Here is a 19,938-nt window from a genome sequence, read left to right as displayed (position 1 = left end):
TCCTCTGTGAAGCCCCCTGACGCAAAGAATCTTAAACCAGATACAGTCGACCTTCTGTATCTGTGGGTCCCACATTGACAGATTCAACCAACCAGAGAGAAATATTTTGGAAAAATAAGCAAAAAATAACAATACAAGAATAAAAAATAATATAAATAAAAAACCAATACAGTATAAGAACTACTTACATAGCATTTATATTGTATTAGATACTACAAGTAATCTAGAGATAAATTTAAAGTATGTGGGCAGATGTGCATGGATTATGTGCAAATATTAATACTACACCACATTATATAAGAGACTTGAGCATCTGCAGATTTTGGTTTCTGCAGGGGGTTGGGAGGGTGAGTCCTGGAACCAGTCCCTTGGGAGTACTGAGGAATGGCTGTCCTAGGAAGGACTTAACGATCGACCTTTACTTCCAAAGCCAACAGGGCCAGCATTCACTGTTGAGTGGTCCGGAGGTCCTCATTTTACTGCTGTGACTAAGGTGGGGACTGGTGACTCTCCCCATGGGTTGTCTCTATACCTCAGTGCTGTCATCAAAGTGGCTCGGTCTAGAGGAAACCATTTTGACTTGAAATCACCAATCTGGTCGCATGCCCTTGAGAAAAATCACTTAACATTTCTCTCTCCCAAATTCATTGTATCAAATGTTCCTTTTAGTTCTAAAAACTATGATTCTGGGATTAGGCAATCAACATTCTCAAATACATGAGTAGAGTTACAGCCAGGTGCCCTCTGCCTCCTGATTCTTATGACTGTGGTTTCCCATCTGCAGCCCTTCTGGGAATGTGGGTCCTTAGGACTGACCTAGAGTGCCCATGCTATGCAGTGTAGACATCCACACTAGTGGTGCTGATGGGCTATTTCCTTATTGCCTTAAAGTATTCATCCAGGAACATCATCAGGGCTTGTGAGGAGAGAGAGAGAGGTCTGCCATGGTATTTAAAGGTCACCATGGTATTTAAATGGCCAGTAAAACATTTTCCCTAAGCATTATGGGGCCTTCCTTCTCTTAACAGTGGGTTGTGGTTTGGAACTTTTCGTATCATCTTGGAGTCTCTACTAACTAGTGCCCTGCTCCTTTAACAAACAGGTGAAAGTGTGCTATAAATGCCTTCCTTCCCCTGAGCACCATTTCCTCAGCTTCCTCTTCTCACCCACCCTGCTTTGTTCTGCCTTGCCTGACTGTTGTTCTTATCCCTATGATTCTGACCCGGCTCCTCTCTCCACACCATCCTGTGCATTTATGAGACTGGGTTGTCCTCCTGCCTCATGGCCCTGCCCTGCCCAGGCCTCTGATTCTACTTTGCACCCAAACCATAGTTAGATACAAACTCTACTCACTTCTTAGTGGTCTCAGCTCCAGAACCCCAACCTTGACTGGATCCCAGGTCCTCACCTAGCTTCCCAGGGCATCAGATTTATGTCTAATTATGTAACAGAGTACTGCGGGCTCGGTTGGAGATGAGGCTGGAATGGGACATTCAGAAATTGGCCCCCCCCCAAAGTCCTGTGTGTGCTCTGGAAAGACCTATATCCTAACCCATATGAGATGCCTCCACAGGCTTAAAATGTCACAGGGCTTGTTCAGGAATGGGAAATAGGAGTTCATCCACCTCCTTGAGCTCTGTGCAGAGAGAGCTTGAAACAATCAGTCACTGGACTCAGGTACACACAAGCCATCTAACAGACCAAGGTCCCCAAAGAGGCTGCACACAAGGAAGATGGTGGGGCTATAGGAGACACAAACATCACGAGTGAAGAAGGTGGCTGCAGAGTAGTTCACCCTGAACAGGGGAGCAGTGGGTCCCCATGGTGTGCGAGGCTGTGCTGGGTCTCTGCAAGCCAGCCTCCTCGTTTCTCTCCCTCAGAGTGCCCGCGTGCATTGGCAAGGTGAGGTATAAGGCAAGAAGAGAATAATTTCAGATAGCGGTAAGAGCTGAGAAGAAAATGAAATAAATATATATAATTATATGATCAAGGGAAAGAGACGGGGGTAGGTGGGTGGTGAGGCCACATTAGAGTATCCCAGGCTCGGGCTTCTGACCTCCTCTCCCCAGGTGAGCTCATGCTGTCCTGATGATCACATGGCATCTGTATACTGATGAGCCCCACACTGCTCTCTCTGGCTCTGTCTTCTCTCCTGAGGTCCAAACTTGCATATCAAAATATCTACCTGGCATCTCTGCTTTAGTATCTACAAAGTCTCTAAATTTAACATCGCCAACCCAAATTCTTGATTCTAAGCCCCTCTGGCTCTCTTCTTTCTCTGCCTTTCCCATTTCAGCACATGCTATGAAAGTTGGCCTAATTGCATCCTCGAGCCCTCTCCTTCCTTCACACATGTGGTAATCACATGACTTCCCTGAGAGTAAACTGGGGAGCTATTAACAATTAGGCTGTGTGATATGTTGATATGGTGACTTTCCTTTAATTGTGACCTGCACAGAGTCAAACAGAAACTGAGGTGCTGCTCAGCTGGCTAATTCAAATTCAGCCTCTCTTTCACATACCTGAATGGTTGGATACTTTGCCAAGGTAAAATCAATTTGATATTCCATTTCAGGCTGTGAGCCTACATCTAACCTGACAGTCACTTTTTCTAAAGGCCAATAATGCTTTAATAAAAATAAATCATTTAAGTTAACCTGATGCTTATTATAGCTATAGCTTGCACAGCTGTAACTTTCTGTTGAATGGAGTGGAACACTGTCCATTAAAAGAGAAATATTTTTCTATGGGAAATTATATGTACCTATTTCATCCATCAAAGGGCTAAAGTATAGTGTCCATTTCATCAGGAAACAGTGTTAACTTTTAACATGATCCCAATTCACTGAGTGACCCTGATGGTATTAATAACATTCTGCAATTCAAGGAAAGTTAATAAAATGGGATCAGAGTAAAAACTTAAACATCATGAACCACTTCCATACCATCTCCTTCCAATTTGTTTTTCAGAGAGTATGCATATGCCTAGACAGTCATGCAAGCGATATCTATTTGCACAAAGTGAAATAATGACTGAAATAATTAACTCAACTAACTGAACATGGTAGTTCTAAATCCATTTTTACTGCCTGGAGTCTAACTGGTGTTGCATCCATTTAAATTTCAGAATATTTAATGAAAGTGGGAAAATTAGATTTGTCATCAAGGAGTCTACATGAGAGTAATGATAGATACCATTCATTGAAAGCTGATTAAATGATTAGTGCAATGCACAACAACTTTAAAAATAATATACATTAACCCATTTAATCCTCACTGTGACCTAGAAAGGTATATTCTAGGGCCAGGTGCAGTGGCTCATGCCTATAATCCTAGCACTTTGGGAGGCTAAAGAGAAAGGATCGCTTGAGGCCAGGGGTTTGAGACCAGCCTGGGTAATAGCGAGACTCTGTCTCTACAAATTAGCCAGGCATGGTGGTGGTACACGCCTGTATTCCCAGCTACTTGGGAGGGTGAGGCAGGAGGATCGCTTTGAGCTCAGGAGTTGGAGGCTACAGTGAGCTAGGATGATGCCACTGCACTCTAACCCAGGCAACAGAGCAAGACCCTGTCCCCCCAAAAAAAGAAAAAGAAAAATACTGGAGATGGCGTAAGTCTTATCTGGGACTCTTCATTAAGAAAAAGGAAAAATGAAAAGAGAAAAAGAGAAAGGTATATTTATTCTTATTAAGTTCAGAAAACTAACAAATAAAGACATTATGTAACTTTTCCACTTTTGGTAAGTGGTGGAACCTGACTACTACATAGCCACAAAAATCATGATTTTGAAGATTATTTAATGACAGGCGAAATGGTCACCATTTAATAAAAAGTAGAACATAAAACTTACATGTGTTTGTGTCTCATGTATACATACACACACATGAAATGACAATTTACTGAATATATATGTAGGGGGTTAAAATACCTGAAAGGTAATGTTTTCAACTGTGAGCAATTCAATAGCATAATGGGTGAATTGTCTTTTCTTTTAGTGTTTTTCTATGATTGCCAGAATTTATTAAAATGAATATATATCATTTTAATAATCAGAAAAAAATAATGATGTTTAAAAAATTGTTCCAAAAGCTACAGAAACTTTAAACAGATCAGTTATCATAAAATAAATAGAAAAAGAAGAGCCATCCTCCTAAAACAAACAACAGCTCAGACCTTATTAACTTACAAAAAATTTCTGCTAATACTTTAAGAATCAGCTAATTCCGGTGCTATTTAAAATGCTTTAGAACTGTGTTGCCCAAGAGGACTTTCTGCACTGATGAGGATGTTCTGTATAAGCACTGCCATATGGTAGCCACGTGAACTGTGGCTCAAGACTGAGGAACAGAACTTTAAATTTTATTTCATTACAATTAATTTTAACTTAAATAGCCACACATGGCAAGTGACTACCATATTGGACATTGCAACTCTAGATTACAGATAATGGAGGAAAGTTTGTAAATTCTTCTTATAAAGCTGTATAACCATTACCTAAACATGATACAAATATAAACAATGGACAAATTTCATATATGAATATAAGGTAAAAAATAAATACACTAAATAAAATGCTAACAAATATAATCTAGCACACATTAGAAGAAGAGTATATACCGAAAGTTCAGGATGGTTCATGGTGGGAAATCCATTCATATAGCCCATTCCTTTTAATAATAATAATAATAATAATAATAATAATTCCTTTTAATAGCTCAAAAGAGAAAATTTAGACAAGGGCTATTGAAAAGGCATTTGTTAAAATGAAACATACATTTTTGATTAAAAACTCTTAACAAAATAGGACTAAGTTGACATTTCTGACATTATATATTTTATAACATGATAAAATATATATGTCGACATAGAAGACTGCATGGAGAAATAATAAAATGGAGAAATGACAAAAACAATCTGATTAAATTGAGGAGGTTCCCATTAAATATGGAATGAAGAGAAACACGTTCACTCTAACTTTAGTTTTCCAGAAGTAGAAACCAAGGATATCAGATAACAGAAAAAAAGGGGATATTTAAAATTTGAAAGAAGTTATCACTGACTGTGGGTACTGTTAGCATAATTCTGAGAAACTAATATAAACAATCACAGATACTATAATGTGGTGGTTATAAGCATGGACTCTGGAGTCCTGCTGCTGGTTTAATTGCTGGCTCTATTAGTAACTAGCTGTATGGCCTTGGGCAAGTTACTTAACCTCTCTGTGCTCAGTTTCCACATTTGTAAAATGAGGACAACAAAATAATCTATTATAGGGATACTAAGGGGATTAAGTAGTTAAATATATGCATAGAGAACTCTTGCAACATGCTTGCATATAATAAATACTATAATTAGTATTGTTAAGGCAATAATGAAGCTATTAATAATGTAAAAAATAAAAGCTTCCTATATGAAAGAAAGAATTTTGATTTATAATAGCAATATAATAAAATACCTAAAAATAAACATAAGAAAAATGTCCAAGATTAATAAGTATTGAAAAATGCTACTGGGAATAAAAATAAGAGTTGAATAAAGGGCAAAACATACTATACTTGGATAGGAAGATTCAACATCATAAGGTTATAAATTTCTCCTACATTATTCTATAAATTTAAAAAACGATATACTGGTTCTAAATTCATATAAAGATAAGAATGGAGATAGAGCAATAAAGGAAGTTAGCATGAATAGCTATGAGAAACATTATAATTCTATGGTAATCAAAACAATATGGTACTAGATAGAGTATGAATAACAGATCAATGGTACAGTTTGAAAAGTACAGCAATAGAATCAAGAGTATATAGGTATTTAATATATGTTAAATGGGAATACTACATATGGGGAGAAGATTAATTATTCAATAAATGCCAGTTACAAAAAATGGTAGGCCATTTGGAAAAAAAAAAACATTGACTCTCTACTTCATTCTTTGTACTGAAATAAGTTCTCTATAAAGATTTAATCACGAAAGTGAAATTTAAAAAGTCAAGGATGAAAACGTGAGAGAATGTTCTTCTGTTGTCTTGGCCTATAGCAAAGTCTTATCATGCAAAACTCTGTTAAGATCACTATGAGATAATATCCCATATCCGTTAGGATGACTATTATCAAAAAGACAGATAAACATTGGCTAGGGTGTGGAGAAAAGGTAACCCTTATACACTGTTGGTGGGAATGTAGATTAGTGCAGCCATTATAAAAACAGTATGGAGGTTCCTAAGGAAATTAAAAATAGAATGTTACCCAGTAATCCCTCTTCTGGATATATACCCAAAGGAGATGAAGTCACCATCTTGTAAAGGTATCTGCACTCCCATATTCATTGCAGCATTATTCACAACAGCCAAGATATGGAAACAACCTAAGTGTCCATTGATGGGAAAATGGATAAAAAAAAATGTGATATACATATATATGATGGAATATTATTCTGCCTTTAAAAAGGAGATCCTGACATTTGCCATGACATGGATGGAACTGGAAGATGTATGCTAAGTGAAATAAGCTAGACACAGAAAGAAAATTATTACATGATCTCACATGTGGAATCTGATTTTTAAAAAGTGTCAAATACAAAGAGATGAGAATCAAACTGTAGTTATTAGAGAAGGGGCAGGGAGGAGGAAATGGGGAGATGCCGGTCAAAGGACACAAAGTAGCAGATATGTAGCATGAAGAAGTCCAGAGATCTGATGTATGACATGAAGACTACAGTTAATTAAATTGTTTTATATTAGAAATTTTGTTAAATAAGTAGATTTTAGCTGCTCTTGTCACAAAAAACTATGTGAGATAATAGATATGTTAATTTGCTTCACTATAGTGTCCCATATTATAAACCTCAAATATATGCAATATTTATTTTAAAAAAGAAAAGATTAATAAATTTAGTTATGCAAAATCCAAAAATTTCTGCATGGCAAAAAGCACTATAAATAAAATCAAAGACAATGAAAAGCTGAGGGGGAAATTGAATCCTCTATTACAATAAAGGATTAACTTCCTTGACTAATAAAGAGCTTATACACAAGAAAATGACCAAAGACTCAGTTGAAAAGTGTTCAAATGATAAAAGCAGATACTTCACAGAAAAATCTTCACTTTTTCTAGTGTACTTGAAAATATGTTCAACATTACTTGTAATAAAAAAAGTGATACCATTTTTAACTTACCAAATCACTAATAAGCTGTAACATATTCTTTTGGTGATAATATGCAGACACAGTCAATTTCATATACTGTTAAATAAATGGGTTCAAACTTTTTTGCCAATGTGGCAGTACCTATGGTAGTTTAGAACGTATATACCATTGCTCCAGCAATTCAACTTCCAAGATTTACCTTACAGACATACTCACAAATGTGCTAAGTATCATGCGTACATTTTTTTTTCAATGACAAAATGTGTCCATTAATGGATGTTGGTTAAATAAATGTGACACATACAGACAATGAAATGCTATGCAGTCATTAGAAATGAGAAGGCAGCTTGGCTTGTGTGTTGAAGTGAATTAATGCCCAATATGAACAAAGAGAGAAGGCTATAGAGTTAACTACACCATCATTTACACACACACACACACACACACACACATACACACACATGCGAGCAATGTCTTTATAGTGCATAAAATACCCCTGGAAAAGAAGATATTCCAGGCAGAGGAACTGAGTAGCTGAGACACACACATGGGAAGGCAATTACTTTTCATTATATACCAGTTTATACCTTTTGCGTTTTATACTATGTGTATGTTATATGCTTAATCGCTTTTTAAAATAGCTTTAAATTTTTATCTCATTTTCTTCTTCTTTTCATAAGGAGGAAATCCTTGCTCTTTCCAAATTATGTTCACACTATTGGCATAATCTCAGCCCAATTTCCCTTTCTCCCTTTATCATGTGGGTTATTAAAGAAATAATTGTCTAAAAAAATAAGGCCAGTGTGGGACAAATGACCTCTATTTTACACAACAATACTAGTAAAACATCAAAATAAGTGTATTTGGAATATATCTGAAAAATTATACAGCAAATGTTAGCAGTGTTTATCTTGAGTGGGGGTATAACAGGTAATTTTGTTTTTGTCTTGGTATTTTCTGTGATGTGCAAAGTTTACACAATCATATATGTTGCTTTTGTAACCACTTTTTAAAGTTTTTTTTTTTTTTTTTTAACTTTTTGCTACTCACCTGGTTCCTGTCCCTGGCATTTGCATACCGAAACCTCTGGATGTAATAAAAGACCAGCCATGCGAGGGAAATGATCATCAGGACAATGAAGGAGATGGAGACAAACACAACCGAAGTGCGGCTCACATATTTCTGCAAGTTCCGGGTTCCGATGGTGATGTACATCGTCACGGTGATGTTTCTTTCCAGCAGGCTCACTATCTCCCTCCCTTTCGGCTCAGGAATCATTATGGCCACGATGTCTTCCACACCTGTGGCGAGAGGGGCAGGAACAGGCAATAAGGTCAGGGGAGAAGGTGGGGGCAACAGAGTGATGCCTCTGGACCAAGTAACATGTAACCAAATAACGACACTACCTTTGAGAACTCTGTGCCAGGCTGAGAAGACCTACTAGCCGGAAACCGAGTCAAAGTCTCTCTTTCTTCAGAGACCTAGGGATGCTGCTATGTTGTATGTGAGAGAAGAACCTAACTTGAATTCATGACGTTGGGACTAGCCGAGGCCATGATCATGCTCTTCTCTTTTTCATCTCTAAAGTACTGCCCTTGGGTCTGGGAAAGGCGGATCCTTCCCAGACAGCCCAGTTGGCTGTCGTGTGTTGCATTCCACAGATTCCCCTGAGGAGGGAAAGGGACTTTGCACTCCATGGCAAAAGGGTAAAATGCCCAGTCTTCATGCCATCTGTCTGAGAGCTCTCTCCCTTCTCTCCCTTTCCCCCACATGGACATTATGAATATTCAGTTATGGATCTCTGTGTACCATTTCCAAGGCAATTTTCTTCTATAGTGAGTATCCAAGCAACCAAAAAAAGGAAAAAAAAAAAAAAAAAAGAATTAAAGCAGCAGTCCCCAACCTTTCTGGCATCAAGGGCCAGTTTCACAGATGACAACTTTTCACGGACTGGGGAGTGTAGGGGGATGGTTTCAGGATGTCAGGATGATTCAAGCGCTTTACATTTATTGTGCAGTCAAACCTCTCTGCTAATGATAATCTGTATTTGCAGCTGCTCCCCAGCACTAGCATCACCGCCTCAGCTCCACCTCAGATTATCAGGTATTAGATTCTCATAATCAGCACGCAACCTAGATCCCTCGCATGTGCAGTTTACCAGTAGGGTTCGTGCTCCTATGAGAGTCTAATGCTGCTGCTGATCTGACAGGAGGCAGAGTTTATGCAGTGATGTGATCAATGGGGAGCGGCTGTAAATACAGAGGAAGCTTTGCTGGCTTGCTGGTCTTGCTGTGCAGCCCGGTTCCTAACAGGCCATGAACTGGTATGAGTCCACGGCCTGGGGAGTGGGGACCACAGCCTTAAAGAGCTCTAATATGATTTGCCAACATACGATAATAGTCTCACAATTATTTTTTGCTTATATAACCTAATTCAATGGAAACAGCTTGTGTGACCACATACCAAGCAAAGAAAAGATGGAGGCAGTACAGATAATTCCAGGACTGCTTTAAGTCCCCTCTTAAATACCCCCACCACATTGCCCCTGGCATTTGGACAGTTTGAAGCAAAAATGGCACATTTCTTGGGCCTGGGTTATAAGAGTTACTGGCCTCCTTGTGAGGAATTCTGGGGTGTCTACAAGGGGATTTTTTAGAAATTATATGATACCAGATTCAAATGAACCCACCCACCATGTCATTGTGTGTGACACATGGAAGAGAATATTAATTTCACTAGGATAGGTTCTCAGGGATCACCCTAATTCAAATCCATAGAGAACAATGCAAGATGATTAGGGCACACAGCTCCCACGTCCACGGAGAAATATTCTAATACCTGTGGTGACTACAAATCGGAGGAAGCAAATTTGCAATTAGGATGTTGGAGATCTAGGACAAAATTAGACCCTGCTGTGGCTGCCTAAAGCTGGCCTTATTCCCATGCTGAGGTCAGTCAGCTAGCAGGAACTACCAGATTACATTTGTTCAGGGTGTTGCAAGCCTCTTAAGAACTACTTAGGGCTTTCACTTGACCTTGCTCTCTTTGCAGGGTTTTCAATCATAAATTCTTTGATGGTGTTTCACCTAGGCTGAATAAATACTTTAAAAGCTAACTACATACAAAGGTGTCTGTATATGCTATATCAATTATATGTTTAAAAAATTTCTAAAACCTTTGCATTGGTCCAACTGCAAAATCATAAAGCCAGAGAGTGCTTGGGTTTAGCTGTTATTTCTGGGAATTACTGAAACTGAGGGCTTGAATTTCAACTTTGCAGAATTTACTGACAATTCTGATGTTCCTTTTCTTTTCACATCTACTTTGGCTAATGGCTGCATGTGGTCTGAGGTTTTGTGAGGGATTAAGGCTGCTGGCGGGTTTTGTCTCTAGAGAAACATGATCTTCTTTGCATACTGGACTAATCTGGCCTAAAGAGGCTCATCCCAGCACTGCAGCTATTTTAGAGTTATTGGAGTAATCATAGAATCATAATTTTTTATTTCACGTATTCCTTTATTTATATTCTTTAGGCATGTTTAAAGCTCTAGAATTAGATTCTTTTGAGGAAGGCATGTTGGGGTTATTTATGAGACTTTGTATGCTGAGACATGTACAAGTTTCACAGGGTATAGAGGTCAAATTTCACTAATATAGTCTTTTGTGGCTTCCAGTTTTGATATCTAGCTTAGAAATTTCTTTTTCACCCAAGATTATGGAAACACTCATCTAAAATCACTTCTTGAAACCTTATAGTCTTACTTTTTACATTTAAATCTTGAACCCAACTATGATTTAATAACAATACAATATTTATTGAACTCTTATGATAGAAAGGAGGAACATTAGGATGCAATTTCTAGCATATGTATTTGGGTCTATTTTGCACTGTTTTTGTTTGTTTGTTTCTGTGTGTATAAGGTTGACCCATCTTTTGCTGAACCTGTACCAGGCTGTTTTAATTGTGTAGCTTTTAACATACTTACTATCTTGTAGCCTAAATCTTCCTCCACTATTTTTCTCCCTACAATTTTCCCATTATCTACTTATATTTAAGAGACCATAGAGTCTAACAATTAAGAGTTGGGCTCTGGAACTGGACAGCTTGTTTCAAACTCTAGTTCAGCATTTTAAAAATAGGCAAACAAATTTTCGATCTCCACAAAGCTTTAAATTACTCATCATCCATTTTCAGGGACCTGAGAAAACATTTTGTCTTCCTGTAGGATAAAGTATAATTAACTATGTTAAAGCATTTATTTTAAACTTAAGTGCTTAGTTACATTGCTTGTGTTGTTTGTCCTACGGTTGTGCCTTCATGCTATGTATTAAATAACACCCACTCAGAAAGAGAAACAGTACAAATGACAGTGGGGAGGGTCTATTCATCTGGACTTCAGCTTTATTCATTTTCAACATTCATAATAAATTTCTAGGGTTGATTATGGTAAAAATAGATGGGATTCTGGGATATTTCTCTGTGTGCTTTAGTCTGTGTATTGTGCGTGGCAAAAGGTGATACTGGGGATATGTATTTATCCCAGTAGAAATAGTCACAAAGAATTTGGGTACGTAGGGTGTCCCCCCAAAATGGTACTAAGTGGATTTAGATGAATTGTCATTCTGATCAATGCACAAAATCCAAGGCAAAAAGCTACTCCAGGATCTCAGTTGTTCAAATGAGACATATACACTGATGTGAGTAATCAAGTGCCCTGATCTTTGCTTCATTTTGGAATGTGCAGCTACAGTGTCAGAAGCCAGCAGATTCTTTCAGGTATTCTACGGTATAATTGCTTCTATGGGTCTGTGGGAGGCAGAGAAGGAGAGAAACAGGGGTGAAGCATGGGGGAGCTCCGAAAGCCCAGCAGTGATCTCAGAGTTTAATGCTGCCTTAAGTAGCTACTATTTATCTATGACATGGAGGAGGCTCCAAGGCTCAGGGAAGAGGCGTTAAAAAATAGCACATTTTGCATGGGTACAACCTACAAAGAGATCCTACTATTTGAGAAATTCTGTTTACTGTGACACTGAGTGCCTCCTTTTTTGCAAAATTACATCAACCTACCATCTATTTTCCTCCCAAAAGCACTTTATACTTGTGAATGGTGAGTGGCTGCTGTTATGTAATTATTGTGTGTTCTGGAAAAGCTCTTGAGTCCTGTGGGAAAACGTGTGACCAGGACACACATGACCCACTGCCAGATGACAGCAGGAGCATCCTGTATTTTTAGTGCTTCCTTTTCCCCTGAGAGTGCTCGATTGCCAGGATCTAATTTGACATATACAGATAAGTAAGGAATCAAAACAAAAGTTCATAAAGCCAAAGAATGTTTAATAACCAGGAAAGACTTTACTCATAAATTCAAACCAGGTTGTTTAAACATTGCATTAATAGGACATCTAGAAACACCAGCACAATGCTAGACATTTCACAGTCTACAGCCCTGTTCTTCCCTGTGTATCTTGGAGGGTGATAATAGCATTCCTCCCTGGGTTGATGTGATCAAAAATCCTTTTTTCAATCTCTTGCAAGATTTTCTTCCCACTAACCTTTACTTTAATCTCAGTCGCACTGTTGGCCCTCTAGAATTTAGATAATAAGAAAAATTTTCATTGTTCCATTTATAGATATTTTCTATTTATATACCTAATATCTACTTAAAGAAAAAGTCAGTTCCTGATTATAATCTATTTTAAAGTGAGAGAAAGTATATGAAATGATTTTAAAACTGCAAAGCACCATATAAATGTAAAGTGTTATTATTACTTTCGGCATCAACAAATATTTTTAAGGCACACAGATGCAAAAATACTAAATAAAGCACTCACAATAAGAATCCAACAATATAGGAAAACAATCTTCACGACCAAGTGGGATTTATCCTAGGAATGTGAAGATGACTTAATATTAGAAAATATGCTAATGCTTTCTAGCATATTTACAAATTAAAGGGATAAAGCATGTAAGTATCTTGTATAGTGAGTTATCCTCCAATATTTGGTCTTTCTTTCTTCTACAGTATTAGTGTTTTAGCTAGGCATAGGCCAAGATCCCCCGTGAAAAGTCTCCCTTGCAGCTAGATGTGGCTCTGTGATTAATATTTGGCCACGGACGTGTGAGTGGAATTGAGTTTGCCACTCCAGGAATTTGTCCATAAGAGGACTGAGTGTGTGCTCCCCAGATCTTGTCTGCCCTTCCCTCTGACTTCAGGTAGAGACATGTGTAGTAGCCAACCTTCTTAGAGAAGGAACCCATTTGTTGAGGATGGCACCCATTCCTGATTCTTATGAAGAGTAGTAAAGGAAATTTCCTCAACGTGGTAACGAGTATCATCCAGAAATATTACATTAAATGGAGGAGAAAACGGAAGTTTTCCAGTTAACATAGTGAAGAAGACAAGGATGAGCCAACATTGAAAGCAGAAGTTATACCTAGTGTAAAGAGACAAAGAAATTAGAGTGGTAAGTCCTAAAAGGAAGAGTGCACACTGTCATTATTTGGGGACTCCCATGACTGTATGTGAAAGCCAAGATAATTCCACTCTAAAACCAGAAGACCATTCAGGCCCCCTCAGAAGTTAAAGAGGGGAATCCATGCTGATGACAGCAGACTGCACCTGGCCACCATTGCTGCTGCCTGATACAACCAGGAAACAAGGTAGATGATGAGAACACTCAAATATATACGATTTTAATTTGTAGATTATACCTCAATATACCTGGGCAAAAGTGAAAAAATAAAATATTTGAAATGACTCATTATCCAACAGCAGTAAAATAAGTAACCTATGGTACATTCACTGAAAATTGATAATTATGATGACCACAAAAGTAACATGGTAAAAATGCTTATGATGTAGTACAAAGTGAAAAAGTACCTACCATAGGTTTATAAAGCTATGAGTATGAACTGGATTAAAAAGGGAGAGGAATTTAAAAAAATTATTTAGAAAAGAAATTAGAACACTGTATAGTAAAATAAAAGATTCAGGATCAACACAGAAAAATGAAGAGCTTCTTATATGCCAGTAATCCCTAACTAGAAAATGTAATGGAAAAACAGATCTATAACATAATAGCAGCAGACATTCTAAAATATCTAACAATAAGCCTAATAAACATTAGCCCTAAATGAAGAAAATACAAAAAGAGCCTCTGAAAGACAAAAAATTTCCAGAGAAGCAGATTTCATTTTTAACCCAAGGGTTGTTTAGTATTATGTATTTAGTTTCCAAAGATACGTGATTTTTAAAGTTATCCATTTGTAATTATTATTATTTTTTTGTTGATGCATTATGGTCAAGAAACAGAGCCTCTTGAAAAATTGATCCTTAATCACCATTTTCAAGGTAAAGTTTCCATCTGTATCCAAACACATTGCCTATTCTGTGTTGGGTATACATATCTCATTGATTAAGCTTATTAATTAATTGTATTCAGATCTTCCATATTTCTATAAAGTTTGTCTGATGAGTTGCCTAACGGGGGTGTGTCAAATTGTTTAACACAACAGTTGATCGATCTGTTTCTCTCTGAAGTTCTGCCAGTTGCTGCTCAATACATTTTGAGTTTGTACAGTTAACTGCGTGTGTAATCATGGTGGTTATATCCGCTCAGACTATTGTTTCTGTTGAAAGCTCTGATGTTGTCATGATTCTTGCTTTTCGGAAATGATCTGTTCTTCCTCTCTGTAACCTTTTAGACTTACATTGCAGGATAGTCTTTGATGTTCTTAAATATCACTATGTCTCTTTATGAATACTCATCAGTTATTTGGTAGTGCACAAATACTTTCCTTTGTACCACAGAGCCAGCCAATACGTGAATACTTTCAATCTGAGGTATTTCATTTTTTCATTGAAACATTTGTCCTCATACTTTATCCAAATATTTTCTCCTATATTTTTTCTCTCCTGCAATTCCTATCATCCTACTGGTGGCACTTATTCATCTTCCTCCATATTTCTTATACTATCCCCCACTAAAAACACTTTATTTTGAAATAACTTTAGACTAATAAGTAGTATCAAAAAAAGTACACAGAGGCCCTATGAACCCATCTCCCAGCTTCCTGCGATGGTGTCATCTTATATAATTACAGTGTATTATCAAAACAGGAAACTGGCACAATGTAATTAACTAGATTACAGAACTTACTTGGATTTGACCAGTTTTTACATGTATAGATTTTTAAAATGTCTCTGTGTATAATTCTATGAAATTTTAGTACATGTATAGAGTCACAATCACTAACACAATCAAGATATTGAAATATTCCATTGTCACAAAGGAATTCTCCTGCTCTTCCCTTTCCTAACTCCTGTTGACCACATATATATACTATCTTTACTTTGTTAGTTCTAGAATGTTATATAGTACATAATCCTTCAAGATTGGCTTTTTTCATTCAGTGCAATGACCTTACTCGCCCAGGTGTACATCAATAATTCATTCCTCTTTATTGCTGAGTAGTATTCCATGGTATGGAATGTGGTACAATATAGTTTGTTTATTCACCAACTCATGGACATATGGGTTATTGCCAGTTTGGGGCTATTACATATAAATCTGCTATGAACATTATTATTATATGGGGTAGATATAAATTTTCATTTCTCTGGTATAAATATGAAGGAGTACAACTACTAGGTGGTACAGTAGTTGAATATTTGGTTTCTAAGAAATTGACAAACTGTTTTCCAGAGTGGCTGTACCATTTTACATTCAAACATGCAATGTATGAATGATCCAGTCTCTCAGCATCCTTGTCAACACCTGGTATTATCACTATTTTATTTTAGCCATTCTCATAGGTATATTGTGGTATTTCATTGTGCCTTTTACGATTTCTCTTGATTCATTCTGACTGCTTTGTAAAAGAATTTATTAAGCTTATCTTCCAGCTCATAAAGTTGTTTTTTAGGAGTACCCATTTTGTATTTTATCCCATTTATTGTGTTATTTAAACTATTGTTGGCCCCCTGAACAACACAGGTTTGAACCATGTGGATCCACTTACATGGATTTTTTCCCGTGATTACAGTCAGCCATCCTCATTGGCAGGTTCTGAATCGGTAACCAAATGTGAATGGAAAATTCACATGCCGATACAAAGGGCTGACTTTTCATATCCGGGGATTCCACAGGGCCAACTGCGGACTGGAGTATGATGGATTTTGGTATTTGAGGGCAGTCCTAGAACCAATCTCTTGGATATTGAGGGATTACTGTATTGTATTTTTCATACTAAATATTTCCCATTTTTTGTTTGTTTATAACTTCTAGCTCCTGCTGCATAGAATCTTCCCTTACTTAATATTTGTGGTCCATTTTAAAATCATTCTTTCTCAGGTGGTATCTACTCATTTTGGACTATCTTTAGCAATGGTGGGACTCCTCAGTTGTCTTGATAACTTGGCCTGCAAGCTCATGTTTCCCTAATAGAACCAGCTACTCTTCCTGGTCTTGTTTCCTGGGGAAAACCAAGGTGGGAGCCTCAGCTTTGTTTCTCCAGAAGATTAAGAAGAGAGACAAGTAAGTTTCGATGGTCCCCTGTGCCAAAGAGCAACCAGTGAGTCCTCCCATTTGGGAGGCTCTCTGCAACCCCACTGGATGCTCAGCCTCCTCTCAGGGGAGCCCATGTACCTTTGACCTGCAGCACTGCTGATGTTCAGGCCTCTTGTGTCATGAATGATCACTAGGTCCTTGGAGCTACAACTGCTCTGTACATCACATAATCCAACCTAATTTTCTTGCCTAACCCCTTTCTTTGTGACTCTTGGAAATTAAAGTCTCTGGTCAATAAATTCCCTAACAGCCTTGGTCTCTTCTTGGAATGATCCCTTTGCCGCCTTGATCCTTCATTTCCTTGCTTCGATTGATCTGACTGCCCTCCAGGGCCATTGCTGCCTCTGCAGAGATGGTGAACGGGAGACTTTTAAAAAAATTAATTTATTTTAATTAAGCCACATTCCACATGTCTCAGGGCTGGAAGGTGGTTTGGTGTGCATGCTCTGTCTTGCCACTCCCAGACCACTGCTCCCAGCCCCATCACATCCTCCTTCAAAAGCCACTGATCTTTTAAGATTCTCTTCACCTGGATTTATTACCCTGTCTCCTCTCTTTTGGCCACCATCTATCCCCCACCTTAGCTTCTTGCTTGTAACATTCATCTTCCTCAGGTGGGAATTTCTCATCCAGGGACCTTCTCTCCTCCAGGCCTCTCCAGACACATTCCCACTGTCTTATCCTGGACCTTGTCACCACTGGAAAATGCACCACCTCTGGAATCCTGATTTCAAAGATGTCACTTTCCAAATGCCACTTCCTCTACTTCCAGCTCTCTTTGCTCAGGTACCCCCAACCCATTACCTGCTCTGCTTTCGTACTATCCATCAACCCTCTCCTGGCCTCACATCTCTCCTTACCCAGCCTACATCACAGGGTCCATAGTAACAAACTCTTCTTAAAACTCCCCCAGCTCCCTTGCTCTATGGAACCTGCCCTACAAAATTTGCTTTGTCTATGCCTCCAACTTGATTATGTGAACACTGCTAAGAGAAAAATGTCACAAGTCCCCTATTTTCACTTGAAATTATAATCACTGTCATCAAAAGAACACCTGATATCACCCTCTTGTTCTCTATTCTAGACCCACTCCCCCTCTGTTCAAATGAGGACCTCATATCTTTATGTCTCTAAAGGAACCTCCCCCACACATCCTTTCCCACCCACATTCTCAATCAGCTGAGATGTTACCACAGGAGTCATTGAGAAAAATGCCCACCAGAGGGAAATATCGTGTCCTATTATTAAATGAGGTAACTCATGGTGAATCACCTGGCAGAAGGCCTGCCATATAAAAACCACTAAATAGAAGTTAACTTTTATTAGTATCATTACTGTTGTCCTACCACTGCCAAATACACAAATCAGCCTGCACCTGCACCCCCTTCTCATATTACAATGCAGTACAAGTCCCCGCTGCTACAACAGCCTAATCCAATCGATGTGATGCCCTCTCTCTCACAGTCACTACTGCTCAGGTATGGGCAGGACACACAGGGATTTTATTTGTGTTGTGAGGAAAGCCAAGGCCCCCTTTTGGACTTATACAGGAGCATTTGTAAGGCTATACTGTGTCATTTTTGCACCAGGAGGGGAAAAGCCTAAGAATAGAGCTGGCACCAAAGGAGGAGAGCCACGAATCAGGGCAAAAACCTGATGACATGATTTGAGCCGTGATCAAGCCACATCTGAAGTTAGCCTACTTTTGGATTTCACAGTTATTTTGCTAAAGGCAGTTTGGGTGAAGTTTTCTGCCCTTTGCTTTCATATAACCCGGTAGTGACAAAAAAAATTCTAAAAATACAGGTCTTCTGAATTTCCAACTAGAGTCATTGAACCACATTATACTTCCATGTAATTTCTTAGGTGGTCGATTATTTAATTTTACTTATTTGAATCACATTAGAATTTACCATAATGCTTTCATACATTTTAGAAAATAATGTCTGTATCTCACTAAATTGTTGCTTTCTGTCTCACACATATAATTCTAAAGGCATCCTAGACCGTGAGTAAGCGGTCATTCCATATGGCTTCAAAGTGTGTTCTATTACCTTGTCTACCTAGGGAGAAGTTAGTACTCTCCTGAAACATGCACCTTTCCTGAAACTCATGTATTACCACACTTGTTGAAGATGGGAAGTATGTTTTCTGGACACAGTCTTAGTCTGACCAATAAAAATAGTTTCCAAAGGATAAAAAATTCATGTTAGAACTAATTTAGGAGTTTGAAAATTTATCATCAGAAACCAAACTGATAATTTGTAGTGCAAACCAATTGACTTGATTTCTTCAAAAGACCTCTAAGCTCAAAATATAAAGATGCATCTGAGTTATGAGGTAAACAGTGGTTACTCTGTGCTCCCCTAATACTCTGCTGCACACTTGAAATATGTCAAATGCAGATGTTACTGAAGAGCATTTTAATTACACACCAAATCCTCTCTGTGGAGATTTGTCATTACAGTCAGTTACAACTAACTTTTATGAGATCAAAAAATCTTTAAAGGGGATGCTAACAATAGCTAATTTTATTTTCCTTGGAATGGCTCTAGTAACTTAATTAACTCACCGATGTCATTCCTCAGCCACACGAGATGATCAATGACTCACACTTTTGAAAAAACTCATATATGTTCCTACCCTACAATTCTACAAAGTCTGTAGAATCTTTTTGTGAATTTGTGGTAATTGTAGAGGGAGTGATGAATATAAAATAAGGTATTGTATTTATAGCCCCACCTGTAGGATTTTCCTGTAACATATTTCTTGTAAAATATTTAAATCAGACTCAAAAATATCTTACTTCTAGATTTTGTGAGAATTTCAAATGATTAAAAATGATATGATACAGCCCAGGCTGAAATAGAACAAATTATAGAATACTAAATTGATTTTTATGATAATTCAGTTTTCATTAGAGTCAGTTTTTATTAGAGCAAATGCTTAAAAAACTTCTGTTATATGCAAGATATTTTAAATTCTAATTTTGTTTTAGACAAAAACAAATATACAATTGCTCCTCACTATATATGTGAGGAATTGGTTCCAGGACCTCAATGCATACCAAAATCGGAGCATAGTCAAGTTCTGCAGTTGGCCCTGAGGAACTCACATATACAAAAAGTCAATACTCTAAATATGCAGGTTTTGCATCCTAGGAATATTGTGTTTTCTTTTCTTTTTTTAAAGAGACAGTCTTTCTCTGTCACTCAGGCTG

The 19,938-nt window shown here is 37.8% G+C and overlaps 1 protein-coding gene across 4 annotated transcripts in view; it reads right to left on the bottom strand.

The window, feature by feature from the left end:
* Nucleotides 1-19,938, bottom strand: part of RNF150 (ring finger protein 150) — a 221,691-nt gene that overhangs the window by 70,708 nt on the left and 131,045 nt on the right. For 3 of the 4 annotated variants that reach the window (XM_045552225.1, XM_045552228.1, XM_045552227.1), the window contains exon 2: nt 8,199-8,449. In XM_045552225.1, the coding sequence (XP_045408181.1) occupies nt 8,199-8,449 (251 nt within the window). The remainder of the gene's footprint in view (nt 1-8,198; nt 8,450-19,938) is intronic. The other variant, XM_045552226.1, reaches the window with a different exon arrangement.

This window comes from Lemur catta, chromosome 5 (assembly GCF_020740605.2).
Source record: "Lemur catta isolate mLemCat1 chromosome 5, mLemCat1.pri, whole genome shotgun sequence".
NCBI classification, from domain to species: Eukaryota; Metazoa; Chordata; class Mammalia; order Primates; family Lemuridae; genus Lemur; species Lemur catta.
Note: the sequence above shows the minus strand (reverse complement) of the source record. Positions and strands in the feature narration are given on the sequence as shown.